At 38.8% G+C, this 23,986-nt stretch overlaps 1 protein-coding gene across 2 annotated transcripts in view; it reads right to left on the bottom strand.

Moving 5' to 3' along the window:
- LOC128541367 (myosin-16) overlaps positions 1-23,986 on the bottom strand; it is a 47,753-nt gene that overhangs the window by 21,185 nt on the left and 2,582 nt on the right. The window contains exons 1-7 of one of the 2 annotated variants that reach the window (XM_053511747.1): positions 18,281-18,433; positions 10,010-10,237; positions 8,667-8,771; positions 7,119-7,205; positions 6,717-6,862; positions 5,911-6,001; positions 1,794-1,850 (exon numbers count right to left, since the gene is read on the bottom strand). In XM_053511747.1, coding sequence (XP_053367722.1) covers positions 1,794-1,850; positions 5,911-6,001; positions 6,717-6,862; positions 7,119-7,205; positions 8,667-8,771; positions 10,010-10,237; positions 18,281-18,412 — 846 coding nt within the window. In that variant the 5' untranslated portion in view covers positions 18,413-18,433. Of the gene's footprint in view, positions 1-1,793; positions 1,851-5,910; positions 6,002-6,716; positions 6,863-7,118; positions 7,206-8,666; positions 8,772-10,009; positions 10,238-18,280; positions 18,434-23,986 lie in introns of those variants that run through there. The other variant, XM_053511748.1, reaches the window with a different exon arrangement.

Raw genomic sequence — 23,986 nt, 5'->3', positions numbered from 1 at the left:
GATGAGAACAATAGGAGGACTGTGTGTGTCTGATATGTGTAAGAGAGTGAGAAGGTTTCTGTGGAGCCCACAGAGATAAAGGTGTACATGTCTGTGCATGACTCTTCACACTCCACTCTGGCTTAGGCTCAGTGAACAGAAGAGCGGCGCTCTATTAAGAATGCCACCCAGCGTGGAGACGGAGCCCAGAGGCATGTCTTCAAGTACCTATGGTAGACATCATATCCCACTTGCATGGGTGAAAATATTTCTTTATCGGGTTTCTTTATCAGATGTATACAGTGCAAGAATGTTCTTAAATAAAATGTATATTTTACATATTTTAACTGTTTATTTAACTCATTTGAATAATATATTAGATTTTCATGCAGTCAAGTTTTTGAATTGGGTCATAAATGATAAAAGTGGAACGACAGAGCTCCTTTAGCAGCTTGAACCCTTATTTAGTATCAGTATTTCATATTATAATAAAAAGTAATAAAAACATATATATATATATATATATATATATATATATATATATTTGCACATTTTTATGTTTAAATACATGTGCCTTTAACTCTCTTTCTCGCTCACTCATCGCATTTTATCCTTTATACCGGGCAACATTGGGCCTGGAGCCTATCCCAGGTGTACACCCTGGACAGGATGCCATTCTATCTCAGGGCATGCACACACTCATTCACACACTCCAGGCAATTTGGGAACACCAATTAGCCTAATCTGCATGTCTTGGACTGTGTTAGGAAACCGGAATCCCCAGAGGAAACTCACCCAGCACAGGGAGAACATGCAACCTACAGGTACACAGACCCGAGGTGGGAATCAAACCCAGAACCTGGTGGTACAAGGTGCTAACCACTAAGCCTTAATCTAATCTGTTTTTTTTTAAATATACATAAAAAATATATATTTATATACTTATTGGAAAAAGGTATTATATATAACATAACATTGTATTAATATAATTATTACAATATATTGATATTAAATAAAAACGTTTTGGAAAACAGTCTTGACATTTTGAATTTCAAAGTATTTAAATAAGTGTCAAATAAAGGGTTAAAACTTTGTCACAGTCTTTAAAATAAACTAAAATTGTAATCGAAAGATGATGAAACAGATCTTCCTTCAGTTCATCGTTCATCATTCCTTTAGCTAAACCTCAGCATGGCTTAAGCTTGCGTATCACTCAGAAAGCTCTTGGGGAGATCTAGGTGAACGAGGTTGCTCCATCCCGATTGAAAACATTTCAGCTGTATTATTCCAGGTGCAAATCATTTAAGCTTAACCACAGGAGCACTCTCCGCCCTCTCCATTCTCACCAGGATGCCAACACACACTCACTAACCCGATGTGCGAGCGCAGACCAAACTCATGGACTGTTTGGTGGATCACCACACCTGTCCTCAGTAAGCAGCCTCGGGTCTGCTAAGGATTATGAGCTTTAGACAGCAGATGCCATCTTTCATCAGTTGGTTGAGAGTTTAACACTTAATCCTTACTCCTGTTTTACTTTTCTATTTAATAGTATGCAGCTTTGTTGGCAAGGTTCATGGTGTAATGATGTATCAGTCATTGGCAGAAAATCTGAGCAAGACAATTATCATTAAACAAATGAAAATGGATGAATAAATAAATAAATAAATAAATAAATGTTTATGGTCCTAAAACAGTGCTTTCTATTTAATACAGTATATAAAAGCTCTCATGAACAGAACATAAAAAGTCAGATAAGAGATATAAATCCACATGTAACACACTTTTATTCCAGAAATATAGCTTGAAGTTACCTTCACTCTCATGCCTCTCTCAGCCTCCAGTTCTTCCTCGAGTTCCTCAACGCGGGCCTGCAGATCAAAGAACGGAAGCAGATGAAGTCAGACTAGTCAGATGTTTCGATTTCACTTCATCAAAAAAGACAATCAATCAGTGCCATGAGACAGTGTACTCTGACACACTGTTCTAATCTACGCTTCAGTACTCAGTATCTTCAGCTTAATCACATTTAGAATAAAACTCTGGCAGGAAACTATTCTCTGTTCCCAGCGTAAATGTTTAGTCTATCAGCTTTGCCAATGCATTTTCAGTGCATTGTCCTTTAAAATGTGCTGAAGGGGTTGCCATATAAAAAAGCAGTATTGCGGTAAAGAACTCTTTTAGTCCTGCATGCCGGTGGCTTTTTAACACAGGGTGCAATTTAGTGCAGGAATTTGTTTCCCCACTGTTTTTATCTGTAGACTGCCTTGAAGTTAGGATCTGCTCCTCACCGGTCATCGTATTATATTAGCACAATCTTTCTATTAATTTCGCTATGTCATGAAGCAAAACATCCTTCCTGATTAAAAAATAAAAATCACTTTAAAATACCAGATCCTTTTTTTTTATTGTAAGGGGGGGGGGGGGGGTCACATTTGGTTCATCTTCATGTTAATTGCGTCCAGTTGTAAGATAAGGTTGCTAATCAATGCAAACTGTGTGCAACCACAAAGAAATCTAAACCACATGAGACCAGTTTTTGTCATGTAAAATCACAAAAGGTCATATACTTAAAGCATATACAGGTTCATTAGATTTTTACCCCATGCACCATTTTACTAGGATCTCTTAAGGTAGGTCAAACTTTCAGTTTCTTGTATCCTGGACTTGAACTGAATGCTGAAACAGTTCAGTGTAGGGGGTACTTGAAAGTGTAAAACCTGCCCCATTAGTAGAATTTATGTAAACATATAAATTAATAACATTCATTATCAAAAGTCTTTTCCTTCAATATAAGAAAGATCTCTGACAAGTTATATAGCTGGAAGATGTCCAATGATGTGAATAATGATAAACAGTCAGCAACCTGCATGCATGTGCATGCCTAAACATATATATATATATATGTACACACACACACCACAAAAGTGCACAATCTAACTCAGAACTTAAGCAAATTCATGCAAACATAACTAACTATTAAAAAGCACACTGATATAATGTGAAGAAACTTACATGCCAGCGCAAAACCTCAGTGGAGAGCACAGCCATGGCCAAGCAACACTCAGAACAAATCACACTAGCACATACGAATGCAGAGACACACACACTCTGACACTGTCTCCCACACAGGGGCTCGATTTGCTGCACTGAAAGAAAACTCCACACCCACTTTAGACTCCTCAGCAAAACCCCTGCTTCTTGCTGAGCACAAACTGCTGGTCTAAGAGGCTCTGCACAGATCTCATCCATGTCACTTGGAAATTCTGATCAGACGGTACAAAACCCTACTATTAATCAATTGTCTCATTCTGGCTTAATTAAATTTCCTTATGGATTCTTATGGTTAACCATCAACCATCATCAGGCTTTAAAGTGATAGCATATGTGTCCATGGGGTATTTACTGTAATAGTGTAGGCAACCATATGCTTCCACACTGAGCTGGGAAAAAAAACAAAAATAACTGAGGCTTCCAAATAGTTTTTTTTACAAACAGTTTGCAGGCCTAAGTATATTTTATCCTGGTTGCTTTCTTTGTACTCAGAAGCACATTTATGCATCTGCTGCACAGAACCAGGACTAACAGGCTGATGACAAGTTTTTTCCTCAAGTCCACACGAGAGGAAACTGGACAGAATTTAACATTTTCCAACACATTTCTGAACAAAGATGACAACATATCAGGTGACAATCGGGATGCTGAAATTCAAGCCATAAACATCACATCTTGGAAAATAAGCTGTGGTGAAAAAAAAATAAATAACAGTGGACATTTAATGCACAGCCCGCATTAAAAAAAAAAAGGCTCCATCTGAACGAGTCTGATCAGTTGATCCACTAAAATAACACGGTGGTGGGGCTTCTGTCAAACCAGCTTAGCTTTTGTGCCTTCAGGTCCTCCTAAGCTGTGATTAATGGAGAGTTGTCCATAAAGCCTGCATTGTGTAATATAGATAATGCCCTGGCGTTACGTGAAAACACGTCTACCTTCGCTGACACTCGGATCCTGTTTCAGCTGTACGTGCACAAAGAGCCTCTATGTTCTGGGCATGGAAGAAAAAAAAGCTCCTTGATCAGAGAAGTATTGTACTGCACACTTTGTCACTTTCTGGATCTACAGTATGTCTTGTTCTTCAGTGAAGTGCTTACATGGGGACCAGTGGTAAACGTCAATGAGACAATTTTGTGGAGTTCATGCTTCTATCAGTGCAAAAGATATCCCTAATTAAAGGATATTTGCTTTCTGCATCATTTTTGAAACATTTTGTTAAGGTATAGCCAGTGGCGCTAATCCTCAAGTTCAATGCTACAATTGATTGGTTTATCTACTGTACATTCAGGTGGACACAGAGACCCATAGCATTCACTACATCATATTGTATAGCATAAGAACGTCTCGGCAGATCACAAACTGACTTAATTTGTAAAAAATATTCTTGATAGTTATGAGATATATATAGATACGATTTTATGATAATATATGGCACAGCCAATGGCTTGATGGAAAAGCTTTACATTTGTAAGGAATACTTTGAAGGTCTAAATCACAATAAAAGAAGTAAATAATTTGAATAGTAAAGTTAAAATACAATAAAGTAATAAAAAACAATAAAAAAACTAAATACAACTATCCCAGTATTTGCCCTGCTTATATGAATTAATTTAAGAAACTTCATTATTTTGTGATATTTTAGGGCTTTTATGTCCATAAATGTATTTACCTTCATGGAGAGCATGGTGCTGTGCAATGGACTATTGTCTCATTTACCGTGACCTTGACCAAGATAAAGCGGTTACTGAAAGTTCTATGAAAATAATAAATGATTAAATAAATATCTAGGGTTAGCCGTGCCCATTGACACAAGATACAGTTTGATTTGGTTATGTTGCCTTATTTCTCATTATTGCACTATTGCATTATATATTTTGACCCCATCACATCAAATCAGGTATCAAGTCACATTTAGGGTGATTTAAGTTAATTTAAGCACATTTTCATATTCCTAGTTCAAATCTCTCCATATTGATAATTAATTGATTGTTAATGGACAGTGTGATTTGTTTACTACAAGACGGGTCTTGGAAAAAAAAAAACTCCATTGAATCAATTCTATTTGCAATACATTTAAATTTTCATAACAGGATTTTTCCTAGCCATCCTTTAAAATAATTTCCCAAGCAGTGTGGATTTGTAGCAAATAAAAAGGTGTGCTTTATATCACTACTGGAGTAACCAGCTTGAATAGCGTTCATTACAGTTCATTAAATATTTAGGATTAAAAGCTCTAATTCTATCGAACAATCAGGTTACAAAGTATTTATCAACTGATTTTTGCCAAAATTGAAAATTTAATAGCTTTTACCTACTGGCCATGGCGCAAAACTAACCTGTGCGATGTAATACCTGACTTGATATGACGGGTCGCAAATACATTTCAGGGCTGGCTTACAGTAAAGGATTAAAAGTTATTTCTATGAGGAATTTCTGCAATTTCTATAAGTTTTGTGCAGTATTTAACAAAAATGCATTCATCAACATGTATGTTTTTAAAAGCCAGATCCTGAACATCAGGACAAACTTATACAATTGTCAAAACAATAAAGCAAATAACCTTTTTTCACCTATAGCAGCTTGTGTAAACTGTATTTTCATAGCAATTAAATTTTTACATCAGGAATTTCCGTTCAGTGCTTCTCTACCTTTTCCTTTCTTGAAACTAGACCCTATTATAGTGGGGTTATTTTATTTTTTTGAAAGGGATTTACATCGGAGAGATTATCATCAGGGCAAACAGTATGTTCTTAGGGATGTTTTTGCCATTTTAGAGCACAGGAGAGGAGCGTCGAGAGGCACAAGCTCGCAAATCAGAGTTCGGGACCTTCGGAGCGCTGAAAGACAGGAATGCTCTCTCTCCCCCACACGCCTCACCTGCAACTCCTTATTCTTCTTCTGGAGCCCTGCACTCAGTGCCTCCTCGGCCTCCAGCCGGCTGCTGGTGTCACTAATCTCCACATCTCTCCTGTCAGGACACAAAGACGGGAAAGGAGAATGAGAGAGGGGAAAGAGAGAGATGTGTGACATGGCTAAATTAGCAGACAGATGTAATACGGTTTGAGAAACATCACCACATGTCTGAGCTGAAGGGTTATTAAAACGTCAGTCAAATGTCATCCGTCAACACAAGGGAAAAAAAAATCGCAATCTATTAAACATTATACTGCAACAAATAAACACTAGTTTCGTAATACAATATTCGTGTCTATATAGTGAAGAGTAATATAATGTACAGTATAAAACACAATTTGGTTTATTCCTCATTGTACTTAGTTATCTGCCTGAGGTCGTTTTTTGTGTGTTCTGGGGATTATCTTTGGGTCTGCTATGGTAAGTGCATACTAACAAGCCTGAACAGCTCTGAGGGCCTCGAGGCCTTTAACTCATCAAAGCCGAGATAACGGCACTCCAAGCAGATATCATATTATAGCAGCCACAAGGCATCCAAACATCTGTTTTTCCACAGAACTGAGACATCTACATCTACCATCTGTTTATGCGCAAATATCTCCTTTTGACTATTCTTCAGGAAACTCCAGTGCATTTTAAAAGGTGTTCAGCTTGCTGAATTAGATCACTAAATTGTAAAAACATTAGACAAATGATTACTAAAGTGATTAGTCTGTAATGTGTACATTGTCCTGAAAAGTAAAAAAAAAAAGAGCTTTGAAATAACTCACTTTTTGATGAGCTCCTCTAGGTTGGCCCTCATCTTGCCCAGTTCGCTGAGGTTCTCCATGGTGTTCTTACTGTCTCCTTCTAACTTCCTCCTGCACCTTTCCACCTCAGTGCGCTGCTTCCTTTCCTGTTCCAGCTGGTACTCCAGCTGACACACATCACACAGAGAACAACTTGAACCACATGTAATCCTGTAAAACTCACTCGACTGATGTTATATTCATTTTATATCAGCTGAAAAATCTCCTTCACAAATATACATTTAATATTTGCATCTATCAGCGAGATAGAGGATGCTTTGTTTATTGCCCCGGACAGCATCCTAACAACAGACTGGATAACCACTCACACATTTTCTAATTAGGAATAAGTTATTAGAGTCTCTTAAATATCATGGTACTCACCTCTTCGACGTGAACCTGCAACTTGGCTTTCTCTTTGGTCAAGAGGTTCACCTTCTCCTCCTCAAACTGTAGATCCTCGATGGCTTTCTGGGAAAGCAAAACACAGTTTGGGATCTGTGCAGCATATGAGGCACTAAAACATTAACTGGGACTCTCATCTGACTCGCTGCCATCTTTGATCCACAGCTGGGATGTGTTCGTTCACCTCAACCGTGGAGTCTGTCGGAAGGAGTTTGTAGCTCGATAGCTTAATCAAATCCAATCCTTCGACGCAAATTCCCGAGTAGATTTAGAACATCTGACTAAGAAATAAACACTCGATCGCATCCTGGATATCGTTTTCATTGGACTTAATTATCCTGCTTTTTGGCTGAATGGTACAAGCTCTTCACACACACACACACACACACACACACACACGCTCAATGGGGTGAAAAGACAAGCCCAATGCCACTGATCCTAAATTACAGGCAGTGATAACCTGGCAAATGGAGCTGCTACCGTCCACAATCTGGCGTGTTTGGATGTACAATACACTCACAGTTCTTCAAAGAAGATAATGGTTGTAGGGGAATTTCTGAGATAGAAGTGATTACACGACTGAAGACAGATTGTTCATGACTGTATTTTGTTCATGACCATTTCTCTCGATTCTATACCACTTTCTTGTGTTACAAATAGCTGTCATTGCATACTTCGAATAATAACGAGTAACACAATTTGCGGATATTCCCTGGACCTCAAGACTCCTTGTCGCCAGATTATTCTAATCCGTGAGATTTTTTTTTTTTTTTCTTTTCGTACTGCTTTACATTAAAGCGAGCTCCGGGTCCTCTGAAATTCCTTCTTAGCAAACCGAACGAAGCTGGTCATGTGCCAATTTGATGTGATCGCAGATCTTTACAGCCTTCAACATGTGTTCTGGACGAGTGCGATTCAAGCAGTACAGCAGCCAGGAAACAACTTGCATAGGCTTCATCCCTGTGGAGTGACCTCGACTCGAAAACATTAAGCCTGAGCTTTCTTACACATGTCTCCAGGTCCTCTTAGAGAGCAAGATGCTGGCTACTGTGCTAAATATTTATGAAAAAATAAATCAATAAGCTATAAAATTTGCAGGAAAAAAAAAAACCTAGTAAAAGTTTGTACACCATGGTAATGATGCTAAGTAAAATATTTACTTGGAGCAAGCTTGAACCAAGTATATTCAGAAATATGTCTTTTTTTATTGGAAATGTGGAAGAGATTTGAAATCTATTTACTCATATTTAAACAGTGCAGCGCATTGCCCAAAGCTCTGTGTCTCTGTTTCTCAGCTGTCAAACGTTCAGATTTATATGCACCGGCACTGATATTATTAAATGCAGTCTTCTTCCTTTTTTTTTTTTTTTTTTTTTTTACTTTTAGGGATAACCAAAGATCAAACTGAGGTACATGGACCTGTTCAGGGAGGCCTGTAGTTTTCAAATCTCAGTGGGAACTGCCAAATGTTGCAGTAGACATGAATTATGTATGAATGCACACATATTATAGGAGGATGTAGCTCACCTCGCTGAGCTCGGCTAAATGCTCAGTCTCTTTCTGGAACTTCTGAACCAGTATCTCACGCTGAGACAACTCCTCTGAGAGCTTTCTCACTGTAGAGTCTGAAGCCTACCGAGAGAAAAACACAAAAGAGAGAGAGAGAGAGAGAGAGAGACTTATTATTATTTATTAATAATAGTCTGACATTACATTTGATATTCATTACAGTTCCTCTCCTAAAAACATTTGTGGATGTTTGTGTGTGCATGCAACATGTATATGCGTGTGTGTGTGTGTGTGTGTGTGTATTGGGTCTTGTTGATCCTTTGAAAAGCAGATGTAAACCAGAAGTGCTTATGGAGGGGCGGAGGCGAGGCTTCACAGGCACTTTCATCTCGAAATCAGTACCGTTGCTTCACTCTGCTCTGACCTCGAGGCTTTTTCGAACTTTTATAGGCAGAACTCATCAAACTTCAGGATGTAACCAGACAAAAATCAGAGTGACCATCTGTTACTGACGGTAATGGATTAGAGAAGAGATCGAAATAAGAAAGCGAGTAAGGAATCGACGGTAGGCGGTACGATGACCTTCAAGCAGAAGGTTTTTTCAAGAGCCGAGGGGAACTGATCAAGCGGGAAAAACACATTTAGTGGTAATATCTTAATAACATAGAAGGAAGAGGTGAAAACTTGCTCCAGTAACCTACACTTTTATAATATGGAAATGAAGCCAGTCACATCCTAGCTATGGCAACAGCAGCAGTGCAAACAGACTTTGTTCAAGGTGTTAATCTGACAGTACAGGTCTGTTCTTGTGTACGGCTAAATGTCAGGTACGGCAGGCTTTATCCCCTCTAAAGAAACTGGGTGTTTTTGTGACTGCAATTATTCTTCCATAGGCAGCAAATGACTTATTAGCCACTCATTATACTGAAAGTAACCGGTTCTTAAACAATTGAAAGTACGGCTTTAGAGAATTTATCACATGGTTCATTCAAGGTAATGCAGACGGATTAATCCAATCATTCATCACAATACAATGAATGAAAATAGCAGTTGACAGCACTGAGAATGCAGATGAGAGGAAGCAATGATATGATAAAAACTAAGCCTGAAATGACCAATTATAGATTAAAAGATAACCTCGAACTTAAAAAAAATAAATAACTTGGCACATACAGTAAATGCATTGTACATGCACTGTATAGACTTTTCTTTACATACGAGTGTGATGCTTTCAGGACATGAATGACAGGCACGTGAATAACTATCAATTTTTTACACAAAGTACTGTACATGAAAATAATAAATAAAAACAAATAGCTGATGATGAACTACAACCTGCCGTCTGCGTACGAGTGCATCACCTGTTTGTCCTTCTCCACAGCGCTGAGCGCACTCTCCAGCTCCTCTAGGTCTTGCCGCAGGCTGCAGCACTCAGTCTGAAGCGTGTGCCGCTGCGAGGTGAGCTGAGCGTTCACGTCCTCCTCCTGCTCCACACGCAATTCAAGCTGAGCCACCTGAACCTCGAGCTCATGCCCGGCCTGGACCAGCTGTGCACAGCGCTGCTCGGCCTGCTGTAGTGCCTCCTGCTCCTGCGTGGGGACGAGGAAGAGGAGGAGATTATTATGAAGATGAAGAGAAAGTAGAGAAGTGGAAGAGAAGGAGGAGGGCAGTGAGGTGAGATGACGGTGAGGTGACAGGAGGTTAAGGAGGAGAAGGAGGAGGGGAAAAATGAAAGCGAGAACGAGATTTGTCATTTCTAGATCTGGTCTTTTCAGGTACAAATGTGTAACTCGTCACTAGGAGTTGGAATAATATTAAAAACAGTTTTTTCACATGTACACTGTACTGTTTATAAATCATAGAGGTATGAATGTTTCTATCACAGAATGCATTCAGGTTGTTTTTGATGCAACACCCATAATTAAAAAAGAAAAAGTAAACGGAATAATTCCAAAACACAAAGACAAAACTCCAGCACGGTATTCATGGGCCCTCATTTATAGACCATGAAAAAGAAACGTGTCATGACAAAAGCAGAAAACAAACAACTTAATCCAGTCTTAAATCAGTCAAAAATCAGATGTCAGTTGTTCCATCAGAACTAGTCAGACCAGATGCAGATGCCGATGCAGGACGTTTTTTTCAGATTTCAAAACTTCCAATTGCTTCCTAATGATACGGTTAGTTTTTATCTAAACCACTGCTATTATCAATAAAATATGACAAGAGTGTGTCAGTTGGGGATTCCTTACCTATTCATCCTGTGCATTATGCATACAGCATTCTGTCCCTGTTCCTAAACATTAAGAAAAACCTAAGACATAAAACTTACTCACTCATCATCTGTTCCGCTTTATCCAGCATGCACGGCCATGGGGGGTCTAGAGCCTATCACAGGTACACCCTGAATGGGGTGTCAATCCATCACAGGCCACACATACAGTACACATGTTGGATATTGTTTGGATGCATACAACCTTGGACTGTGGGATGAAACCCACCAAGCGCGTGGAGGACATGCAAACCCTATGGACACAGCCCCGAGGCGGGAATCGAACCCAGAACCTGGAGGTACAAGGCGACAATGCTAACCACTAAGCCACCAGGCAAATTTTTTATGCTTAATACATGAGGAAATCTGTAATGAATGAGTTAATTAGGAGAAGGTTAAACAAAATCAGTCCCCGTTCTTAAGATCAAGCCTGACCCAAGCCTCCAAACTCTTTTTCTCAAACTGCAACACACACACACACACACACACACACACCTGCCGATGTTGCGTGGATGTACTAAAATGATCCCAATCCAGCTCCTCTTGTTCGGGCTCTACCTGTATCTCACAGCCTCCCTCGGAGTCTTCGGATAGAGATCGACGCCTCCGATGACTTAAAGAAAAACCATCAGTCTGGTTCTGACAAACAGCCTCCATGTCAGAGTGGTTCCAACGTCTTGCTGTTGAAATGATCCTCAGACTGGAACACCTTGATGTTCAGACTCACTTGGTCTCTTCTCGAAGTGTTGACTACTCCTGGTTTTCTTGTAAGGGAAGTGTTGTTGGTGTCATCCTGCTCCACTTCATACAAGCGACAAGTCTCATTCTTCGTGAGAAACAAGTGGTGTATTCACGTACTTTATCCTGACGATTCCTCACAAGCTGAGGTACAGTAGGACATATTTGTTTAGCTTTTTATAACAATAGCAATAGAAATGAAACAAAATGATTCATAAAAAAACTGGATTAACTGATGCAGGCTCTCCCTCTTAGAGAAGGCGACGTAAGTAAAGATAAGAAAAGACAGTGTGTGTGTCAGCCATGAAAAAAATGCCATGCTATTCATGACTCAACTGGGAACAAAAAGGATATTGAACATGTGTTTCAGTGTGACTTCTTGTCTGAATGAATTACCAGACAAAACATGTTACGCTCTCTCGGCCAGTTAACATAAGGCGGATAAAAGAATCAAAAAGGTAAAAAATTGTGATAAACATCTACGTAGGCGATAACCCACCAAGGTACGGGTCTCTTCAAAAGAAAACTTACTTATTTTTGTTAAGCGTAACATAAACTGAGCGGAGTCATATGGGGAAAATAATCAGTGCTTTTAAACCCACGCTAAGTTGTTGCATAAGTCTATCTACTGAGTGTTTCAGACCCAACAATGACATCTATTTTATTCTCCTCTTTAGTATTAAAGCCAGCTGTTCATGAAACAGAATATTACACCCACATCCACTGCATGGACAACAAAGACCAACGCTCACTGGTGTCCACATTAATGCCCTTTAACCTCAGGGTCTTTAATAACGGCTGATGACAAAGAATAATACTACAACCTCCCACATATTTTCTTAAATTGTTAAGCTTTCATAAACCAGATGTGAATATCATTTGATCGATATTTTTTCCAATGCACAATTGAAGCATGGGAATTCCATTTAGATCGCTATATTTCGAAATAAAAGAGGATCCCATGCCCACATTCAACTTTTTGAGAGCTTGGTGGATGTTGTAAAGTGGCCTGAAATTGGATGTTACAATTTTTTCATTGTGCCGACAATGCGATCAGAGGCGCAAAGGAAACAACAAGTAATCAATGTCGTTCCTGCCATGCTTGTAGGATTTTTGTTTTTTAAGGCAACAATGCATCCTTTGCAGCATTGTAAGTCTTGTGCAATGAATTGCATGTTGTAGCTTTTTACCAATGTAGCATTTTTTTCCCAACTGAACATGTTACCTACAGATTCTATGGAAAAGAAACTCTTTAATGTAGTCTGAATCCTTTCATTATTCAGCGAAGATTAAGGACATACTGTACATACAGTAGTGTCAAATGTAGGGGTGGTATAGTGGTTAGCAGTGTCACCATATACCTCCATGGGTCTGGGTTCGATTCCTGCCTTGGGGTATGTGTGCATGGAGTTTGCATGTCCTCCCGTCTGGTTTCCTTTCACAGTCCAATAACATGCAGAGTAGGCTAATTGGCATTTTCAAATTTCCCATAGTGTTTGAATGCATGTGTGATCGTTGACCAGAGGTCCTACAACGGTCATATAATAGGAATAAATACAATGGTAATTACTATTGGCCTTTATGGTCCCAATACTGAGGTTCCTAGATGATTACTTTGCTTTTGTCTTAATAGCTTCAAAAAAGAGAAAAAAAAGAGATGTTGGGGAGAAAACAATCACTGTGAAGCAAGTGATAACAGAAAGTGAATGTTCTACAACATGTATTGTATCAACTGTATAGTCAGATAAATGTGTGGTGCTGTAGTTTTAATACATTTGAAATGATTACATTGACAATGCTCTGTTGCAAAAAAAGTAATCAAACACATTCGTATGTGCTGTAATTGGAAATTAATCAGCTTTAGAATGGAAAGCATCAAACCATCTATCCAACTTTCCTTAAATGGCAAACTCTACTGTCTTTGGAATTTATTTACCACATATATAAAATGTTTAAAATACATTTATTTATAAGCTTTGTGATGAATCATTGGTCTTTAAGCATATTTTGCATTGTTTAACTCTATTGAAAAAAAGGCCATTCACATCCAGTCTATCAAGGGTTAAACCAATGCTGTTTATGTTAAAAATGTTGACGGTATTGAAGTATAAACAATTATGGGTAATGGTATATGTGGTAGTGTTTTATATTAGAACTAACTTTATTTATTTTTAATAAACATATGAAAGCATTATGACAACAGTAAAATAGTAAATGAAAACTTTACAGTTTAATCAGATATACGTATTTACTCAATATTAAATTATAGTCTGTTGAACTGTGGAGAAACACAGGGGATGCGCTTTGTATATCTCATTTCTCTGAGAGATCTTACCTTCGGCCACAGAAACTCTAAAGCTAGCCCAGACCTTGAGGTTTTTCCATATGCTTAAGTTGGACATCTGGATGTCCCTGACTATTTCACAAGTTATTTCACAAGTATTGAAAGTATGGATAAAAAGAGACTTCACTGCATGTTTTAAAACGTCTATTAAGGAAGTTGGCTTGTTTCAGTGCCTTACACTATTCAATCGCCATCATTTAATTGATTGCATTTTTAATTATAGAGAGAATAATAAATGCATAGGAATGTCAATGTCAAGTTCAGTGGTAAGGATGTACAGTAATTGTAAATTGATGCTCTTGAATAGATTTAGGTGTGTTTAAAAATGAGCACTTCCTGGTAAACTGGTGCTAGGGTTAATCAGCTAAGCAAGTTGTTTAACCAATATAGTAGACAGCCATGTTGACCAAGAAGCATCAATTTATTGTTCAGTCCTGTCTGATAAATCTATGCTCATGTTAACTAGTAGTTTTAATTAGCAAGCACTAAAACACTAGCTATTATTAGACTGCCTATTCTAACTGTCGTATTGGGAGACCTGGCTACAGGGTGCAAATAGCATACATTGCTCTTTTCACCTATACAATGTGTGCAAGGAATGAAACATGACAGGGCATGCTGTAACTGGGAAATAATCAACTGCAGAGTGATGTATGACATGAATTTGATTATTTGACAAAAAACACTAATTTCTCATTCTTCTTTTTATCTATTTATAGTTATGTTTAATGTTGTGGAATGTCAGCAAAAAAAATATTTCCTGTTATCACTTACATTATAAAGTCTTTTTTTCTTTACTTTTTTTGGTCTGTCCATGTGCCATCCAACTCTTCGGGCCATGGATACTCCCCACCCTAGAAATTTAGCCATCATTTCTGGGGCAGTTACTTAAGGGGTCGAGTTGCCAGCTCGATGACCGATTGTCATTCATACATTACGGCCAATTTGGGAACGGCATTTAGCCCAACCTGCATGTCTTTGGACTGTAAGAGAAAACCGGAGTATCCGGAGGAAACCCATCGAGCACGAGGAGAACATGCAACATGCATACAGACCCGAGACGGGAATCGAACCCCGACCATGGAGCTGCAAATTGACCGTGCTTACCACTAATCCACTGTGTTGCCTATATAGTCTTTAATAAACTTAAAAAGACAAAGAACCTATAAATAAAAAAAAAAACATGTCCAACAAATTAAAGAAACGGCTTTACAACTGACTATAGTGCTTGCACTGGACACTCCTTCCAAAATGCTAAAAAAAACATCCCAGATAAAACTTCACCACATCAACAATTAGACTTGTTTTTATTTTATAGCTTGTCCACTCTGTACATTAATGCATAAGTTCTTACTATAGAAACAATATCCTTTAAGCATAAGAACATAAGTGTTTTGCAGATAAACTACCTAGAGCTGCTGTTTTAGACATTTAATCACAAATCAGATTTAAGAATTCAACAGTGTCAAGGTACAAATTTCATCTCATTTATAAAATCATAACTTGCCTTGGACAATATACTACAGAACCTGATACAGTTTTTCTTTTTTATGTCACTCCACCGTGTTGGCAAGGAGTTAATGAAAAATGGCTCTGCCTACACACTAGGCACTGATCCCATTATTTTGGGAATGATGATCTTTCTCCAGGAAACAACTGAGAAATCCCACAGAAAAACAGCTGAAAGCACAACAGAGAACAAAGGCAAAAGGAAACTGGCAAGCACAGGTCTTTCTCTAAGCACACTGGAAAAATATTCAAATCAGCCCACGGTATTAGGTACTGGGTCAGATGCTTTGTAAGAATCCTGATATAATACTTTGGACATGATTAATTAACCACTGACCGACCACAATGGTTCAGCGTGTACTTTGTGGTGAGACAACATGAAGCACCTGCTGATCGTCATCCAGTAAAGATGGGCAAAGTACAAAGTACGAAAAATTCACATATTTACATTAAATGTGTGTTTTATTCTGCATCACTAGCTAACTGTATTCATCTGCATTCAACTCTAATACTATTTCAAGTTTCCATAATTTCATACATGTGTACTTGCTGAGTACACAACCAGCCATCACATCAACCCCACCACCACCAGGTGAACCGAAAAAAACACATTAATCATCAAATATATATTATCACTATACATTAACCATACACACAGGTGACAGGGCACCCAAGGCTCAGCCATTCCTGAATGGACCAAAGGGCAGCCTGCCGAGCTTAATCCCTCAGAAATGCCAAAGCAAAACAAATTGTCAGGCTACAATAGAAAGGCACTAGAAAAGCCAGTGCACCATTCAATTTAATTTAATTAAGTCTTAAGTATGGCGCTTTTAACAATTGACATTGCCGCAAAGCAGCTTTACACAATCAAAATAATTTTTTAAGTTTGCATGAAATATGAATCAAAATGAAAAAATTGTCCCTGATGAGCAAGCCAAGGACGACGGCGACAGGTGCAAGGAAAAACTTCTCACCATGCATGGAACCCAGCAGGCAAGGAGCCCAAGGCCACTGACCCAGCCTCCACACTCTAACGGATCAAGCACCCACAGAATGTGAATCAAGGTCAATCCTACTGTACATTATACAGTATCCAAAGGATCTGCTGCCAGTGCCCTGGTGCCAGACAGCACAACACACCCCAGTGGATCTGTAGAGCCAATCCCCATTTGCCCAGAGCTGCCCTGATAACACATGGGTATAACCTAAAACTTTTAGGTGGTTTTAATGTTATGGCTGATCTAATGATCTATCACATATTTTACGCTGCAGATGGAGAGCTCAGTAAACACCTGGAGTTTATATAAAATCATACTGTCAAGGAAAAGTACAGTAACCCTTCACATGGTAGATGATAAGTGATAAGTTTATTGGCTTGGGTGGTATTCATGTGTCAGTTACATGTAGATGCTAGATATAAAATACTTAAAAAAAATTTTTACCAAGTAATAAACTGAAAAAAGAAATTATTAATAAACCAAAATAGTTGTACATTCTACAATTCCATTCAGCCATCTTCAGCTTTGATTGCAGCACACAATGTGATGGCAAGTCCATGTGTGAAATGATTTCCCTTGCTCCCAGAACCACCGGAGTCCTGGAATATGCCTGTACCATCAGGGAAGGAAAACTTCATAGATGTGATAACCTGGTCATGCAGTCCTAACCCCAGGTCATAAAACTGCCTCCAAAGACTTGTACTGTAGGCACTATACATGATGGATGCATTACTTTGTGCACTTCCCTTCTTACCCTGATCGCTCTGGATTAGGGTCAGTCTGGATCCATTAGACCATATGACCTTTTCCACTGCTGGACAGTCAGACTTTTTTCTGATGACTCTCACTAACAAGTGGTTTACTTATGGCCACACAGTTCTCATCACATTTTGTGCAAGCTGAATATGGAAATTCCACGAAAATGTGTTTTTTACTGAACGTTTTGATTTATTTACCAAGTGTTTAAATGATTTCCATTCATCATTTTTTTCCTGACCACATTTCTTCCACAAAGCTGATGGTTTAGCACTATCCTTCCAAATTTGTATAATGTGTTGAAGGGTTCTTACTCAAGTTCCAGCAATTTCAAATATCCTTAGGTGTTTTCATGGACTTCCACAGTCCATTTTATTTCTAAGGTTTCTATCAATTTGATATTTGAAAAGCTAACTCTAAACAAAAGTATGCATGGAAGTGCAAAGAAATGAATGTAGAAATCCAGCTGGAGTTGCAGTAATACAAGCCCTGGCAAAATGAGCATAAAGTGGTGGATGGAAAGGAGACTGAGTGAATCTGGAGGATCTGTTAATGCAATCAGCAGCAAAAATAATCAGACATATTAGCAGATCTCACTGCTGAGCCATTCCATTCCAAAGAATACCTGCAATTTCACTGCTCAGTGCACCTCCTCTCCACATGCAGATGTCTCTGGCCATCCATGTGTGCCATATTTTAGCCCAATGAGGCAAGGCAAGAGCAATAATTTAGAAGTGAGCTCGGCTACCTACTTATCATCACTCCACAGCTCTTAAGAGGGACTATGATTTTCAGTAAAATCTACCATTTTCAGACAGTTTATTGTGCTTGAAGACACCAAGTTGTTATTACTAACATACCTTCATATTAAGTTTGTTTTTTTCCAAATACAAGTATTATTCTACCACACGCATGAGTAATTAGATGAGGCGAATTTATATTACAGTTAACTTGTATGCAAATGACTCAAACCTAAATACCAACAATCCCACTGATAGAATTCCAGTTGACTTACAGCACGCATCTTAAGGAAAGTGTCATTCTTTTCCTTGCTGAGTCCGGCATTCTCCTCCTCCAGCTGGCGGACCCGAGACAGCAGCCTGTCGCTCTGCTCGATAGCTTTCTTCAGCTCTTCTCGTTCCCTCATCTCTGCCTATGGACAATGCTGTACTGGATTAACCTGATCCACTTCTGCACACTACTCACGCTCTCTCGCTTTCTACACTCACACTGAACTACCCCTCCACTCCCACCTCCTTCCCACCCTCCTGCTTCTGGGGCCTCTTGGCCCAATTCAAAACAATTCCAAATTTCTTCCACCGATACTCTTACGCTACAATAACTCCCCTGGATAAAATACCACCACGACCCCTCCAGTGTTCATTCTTCACTGAGGTTCGGTAGGGAAAAAAAGAACGAGCTATAGATATAATAAACATCCATTAGTTGTGCACAGGTATAAGGACAGCTGTTAAAGTAATCCGGTATTACTCATAATGACACATAATATGTAGAATATGGAAAAAGAAACATCTTTTTGGCATCCTTGAAGGACTCTGAATAAATACAGAAGAATAGACCTTCATCCTCTTGCTTAAAGTATTATACATAGTGCAATTCAGAGCAATTTATCCCAATCAGATGATATTTTACCCTGTGATACACTCTTACACACAGTAGTTGATCTGACAAATACTGGGACAGTCTATTCAACCACAGGAGAATTAATTTGTCTTCTTCATTTTTATGGTCACTGACTGGTTTATCACCAAGTTTTTATATGTTCACGTCAAGCTGCTTCAGACCTTCTGTATTAGTTACACGCAAAACGGCTGAGTATACTGTGTAAAGGATAAACTGCATTATACTGTAAGCATGAGCTTTACAGGGATAAGATAAAGTGGTCTTCATAACACCTCAATATGACCTTCATAACATCTGAAATAAATTAAAGTAGACGTTTACAAAGGTTTACTCTACCAGCAGCTTGAAACTACTCCAGTTTGGCATTAATTTTCCTATCATTTATTCCTACAGCAATTAAGATGTTCATAGCGTGAGCATGGGCAACATGATTTCTGCCCCACTGGGCGAACACTCACTCACTCACTCTCACTCACTCATCCTCTATACCGCTTTATCCTGTATTCAGGTTCGCAGGGATCTGGAGCCTATCCCAGGAGACTTAGGGCACAAGGCAGGGTACACGGGTGCCAATCCATCGCAGGGCACACACACATACACATTCATGCACCATGTGCAATTCGGGAACATCAATTAGCCTAACTTGCATATCTTCGGACTGTGGGAGAAAACCGGGGTACCCTGAGGAAACCCACCAAACACAGGGAGAACATGCAAACTCCATGCACACAGAGACGGGAATCGAGCCTGGCCGGGAATCGAACCCGAGTTCGTGCCGAGTGAGCGAACAAAAAAAGTGAAATTTTAAAAATCCAACTAGAGTCAGCTGTCATGCTTGGATCGATTTTGATGTGAAGCAGACATTAAATCTAAAGCAGATCAGTGTGGACAAAACTTCAGTCTTATAAAGATGACCAGGATGTCTTTTTGAGACTTTTGGTGGGTCAGAGTCACATAATGGTGATCATCAAAGCCAAAGTCTCTATGCACAGCTATCATTAAAGAGTTAGGCAAATATCTTAACATTATAAATTAAATTTGATAATAAATATGAGCTATAAGTATCACTTTCTATAGGACACTCGCTGTGTACTTTGCCTCTGAGATCATACCGATCACGGATCCTTTTTTTACCTTTAGTATGTATCTTTTATTTGGATGTGCCTTAAACTATTCATACAGAATACCTAAGAATAACACCGTAATGATAGTTTTGCACCGTCACTGACTTTAGAAAGAGTTTGATTTGGATGTTTGACAGGTAGCATCATCACCATTACCTGCCTCTGACATACCAGATGTTCACACAGCTCCAAGTTCAGTTGTTAAGTGTGTTCATGCAAAAATCAGGAACAAAATGTCATAACACAATCTTATATCAACTAAGATCTGTCACATCACTCTTACCGAAAGTTGACAACCCAAAGCAGCTTTTCTGTCAGCCAACGCCTGTTAGAATATGCTTTTTAAATGTAAAAAAAAAAAAAAGCCAGTATACAGTATGTCAGGTGTCAAAATAAGCTTATAGGGGTGTCATGACCCTGTATAAACATTGCTATTTAATTAAATGGTTAAGAGTTCCTTTCTATATGGCTGTAGATCTGTATTGTAGCCATGAAAATATTAGTAAGATAACAGCAAAGCAGATTCTTTCTAACTTTCTCTGGTGTTTACAATGTTTTCTCAGAGGAAAAACTGCAAATGATAGTTATACTAGACTATTAAAGTATGCCGTATCCACTCTTTCCTTATTACCAAGTTCTTCAATCCAAAACTAACAAATAGAAAAATTGTAGTGCAAATCAAGCCAAATGTTCTTGCAAAGATTTGAAGCGGAGAGACGATTGACTAATTTTCCACGAGCTCCTTCCAAAGAATAACCATACGGCGACAATAGTGAAGCCGCAATAACATTTGCACATCATGCATCATCTTAGTGGAACTTTTTGTTGACCGTTAACCCCCGAGAACTTCACTGGCCTTGAGATTATGCATGCATGCTCAAGTGAGCTGTTTGTTTGTTTTTTGTTTTTTGCAGTATTAATCAGTCTTTTGTTCTACTACAGTACCTATACAAGATTTTACAAGTCACTTTTGGCTAACCAGCAAAGAAATATAAAGTGTGGTTTAGTTGCATTGAGAAAGCATGTACTAATTTTCTAATGATCATTTAAAGTCAATTAATGACGCTTGCAAATGACAAGAGGGAAAACCTGTTGCAGCTCGAGTCAGGTTATTTTTGTGAACTCGGAAATTCACACTAATCTTGATATTAACACTGCATGAAGAAAAGTTAAATAATTTGTACATAAAATATAAGATATAGGATACCTATTGCCCACAGGTACCGAGCCTTTTTTTTTTTTCATTTATTTATCTTCAGTAAGCTTTATTCAGAACAAGGCTGCTGTGGATTCAAAGCCAAATTCAGGAACACCAAGCATGAGCCTTTGCATGAAAAAAAAAAAATGTAGACTTCAGCATTAGTGTCCGTGCCTTCCAAAAAGATGACATGCCTGTATTAAAACTACACACTAAGTTGTAATTAAAATGTCACAACTAGATTGACCGCTTTGCATTGGCTGACACTAATGGTTGCACGTTAAATTCTACAAACCCCAACATTTTTACAGTGTGTTATTTAATCTCCTCTGAAACTCCAAACCTCTCTTCACAGTCAGCACAATTTTTTTTTTTTTTTCTTTTTTAATGTTCGTTCCAAACCTCAACACTGGTTACAATGTCTCTGCCTTGGGCCTTTGTGAATGAGACATTCTGTGTTTCAAAAGTGTTCATGCCGGGACTTGATTTAGAAGGATGTGTCAAATCAGGTTTTCGCACAAAACGTACTAATTATGCTATTTGCGAGTTCTGTGAGCATGGGTTACTTTGAGGAAATAAAAGTATCTGTAGGTATGACTTGAAGAATGAACGTCCCTTTGGCAAACAGACATTCCTGCTTTCATACTCAATTCCGGCGGGCCCGGATCACGAGCAGCGGTTTTCCAAATAAATGTATTCCCGTACAGTATGCTGCATTCCCAGTCAGTGGAGGTGACATGGAGACAAGGAGGCCATGCAGGCTGTAGTCCCTAGCTAATGAGTACAGCTGAGCAAGCCCTTTTCCACAACATTTATAAGTAGTAATTTATAAAACATTACTCCAGGCTTGCTAATAAATTAAATTTGGGCGGTTTCTGACATTTCAATGCCACAGATATCTGTAACATGTCTTATTACTTCACGATTATTGTAGTAATAGTAATAATAGTACGCTGTTTGCACATTTCTAATACTGTGAACCTTTTTGAAACGTAGTTTCACTCTGGCTATGTGAGTTAGTAAAGGTCAGATGTCACTGTAGTGCAATTCAGCCAAAAATGTCCAAAGTCTGGGCATAACATACGTAGCTTAACACCTCAACTTTTAGAAATGATATAAATGCAGTACAGTTGTGACCAATAAGAAGTTCAATTTCTTAATGACATTCGCAATTTTTTTTTATTTTTACATTAATCAATATTTTGTATTATTGAATCAGTCATCATCAGCACTGTTTTTTTTTGTGGGGGGGTCGACCCACCAAGCAGGGAAGAATTCCACGCACACACACAGACCCAAGGTGGGAATCAAATCCTGACATTGAACATGCAAGGCAACCGTGTCACCCAATATTTAGAACTCATTAATTCTCCAAAACCTGGAGGTGGCTGGGCATTAAACAGATGTCTGCAGTACACTGATTGAACTACTAATGAGTAGCTCAGTGGTTAGTGTTGGCCTACTGATCGGAGCAAGGTCCTCAATTAGTAAAAGCCCTGCCACATACAGTGGTGTGAAAAACTATTTGCCCCCTTCCTGATTTCTTATTCTTTTGCATGTTTGTCACACTTAAATGTTTCTGCTCATCAAAAACCGTTAACTATTAGTCAAAGATAACATAATTGAACACAAAATGCAGTTTTTAAATGAAGGTTTACGTAATTAAGGGAGAAAAAAAACTCCAAATCTACATGGCCCTGTGTGAAAAAGTGATTGCCCCCCTTGTTAAAAAATAACTTAACTGTGGTTTATCACACCTGAGTTCAATTTCTGTAGTCACCCCCAGGCCTGATTACTGCCACACCTGTTTCAATCAAGAAATCACTTAAATAGGAGCTACCTGACACAGAGAATTAGACCAAAAGCACCTCAAAAGCTAGACATCATGCCAAGATCCAAAGAAATTTAGGAACAAATGAGAACAAAAGTAATTGAGATCTATCAGTCTGGTAAAGGTTATAAAAACATTTCTAAGGCTTTGAGACTCCAGCGAACCACAGTGAGAGCCATTATCCACAAATGACAAAAACATGGAACAGTGGTGAACCTTCCCAGGAGTGGCCGGCCGACCAAAATTACCCCAAGAGCGCAGAGACAACTCATCCAAAAGGCCACAAAAGACCCCAGGACAACATCTAAAGAACTGCAGGCCTCACTTGCCTCAATTAAGGTCAGTGTTCACGACTCCACCATAAGAAAGAGACTGGGCAAAAACGGCCTGCATGGCAGATTTCCAAGGCGCAAACCACTTTTAAGCAAAAAGAATATTAAGGCTCGTCTCAATTTTGCTAAAAAACATCTCAATGATTGCCAAGACTTTTGGGAAAATACCTTGTGTCCCGTTACATCTGGCGTAAAAGTAACACAGCATTTCAAAAAAAGAAGATCATACCAACAGTAAAATATGGTGGTGGTAGTGTGATGGTCTGGGGTTGTTTTGCTGCTTTAGGACCTGGAAGGCTTGCTGTGATAGATGAAACCATGAATTCTACTGTCTACCAAAAAATCCTGAAGGAGAATGTCCAGCCATCTGTTCGTCAACTCAAGCTGAAGCGATCTTGGGTGCTGCAGCAGGACAATGACCCAAAACACACCAGCAAATCCACCTCTGAATGGCTGAAGAAAAACAAAATGAAGACTTTGGAGTGGCCTAGTCAAAGTCCTGACCTGAATCCTATTGAGATGTTGTGGCATGACCTTAAAAAGGCATAAATAAAGCTGAATTACAACAATTCTGCAAAGATGAGTGGGCCAA

The sequence above is a fragment of the Clarias gariepinus genome, chromosome 14 (genome assembly GCF_024256425.1).
Source record: "Clarias gariepinus isolate MV-2021 ecotype Netherlands chromosome 14, CGAR_prim_01v2, whole genome shotgun sequence".
NCBI classification, from domain to species: Eukaryota; Metazoa; Chordata; class Actinopteri; order Siluriformes; family Clariidae; genus Clarias; species Clarias gariepinus.
This window is presented reverse-complemented; position numbering and strand designations above follow the sequence as displayed.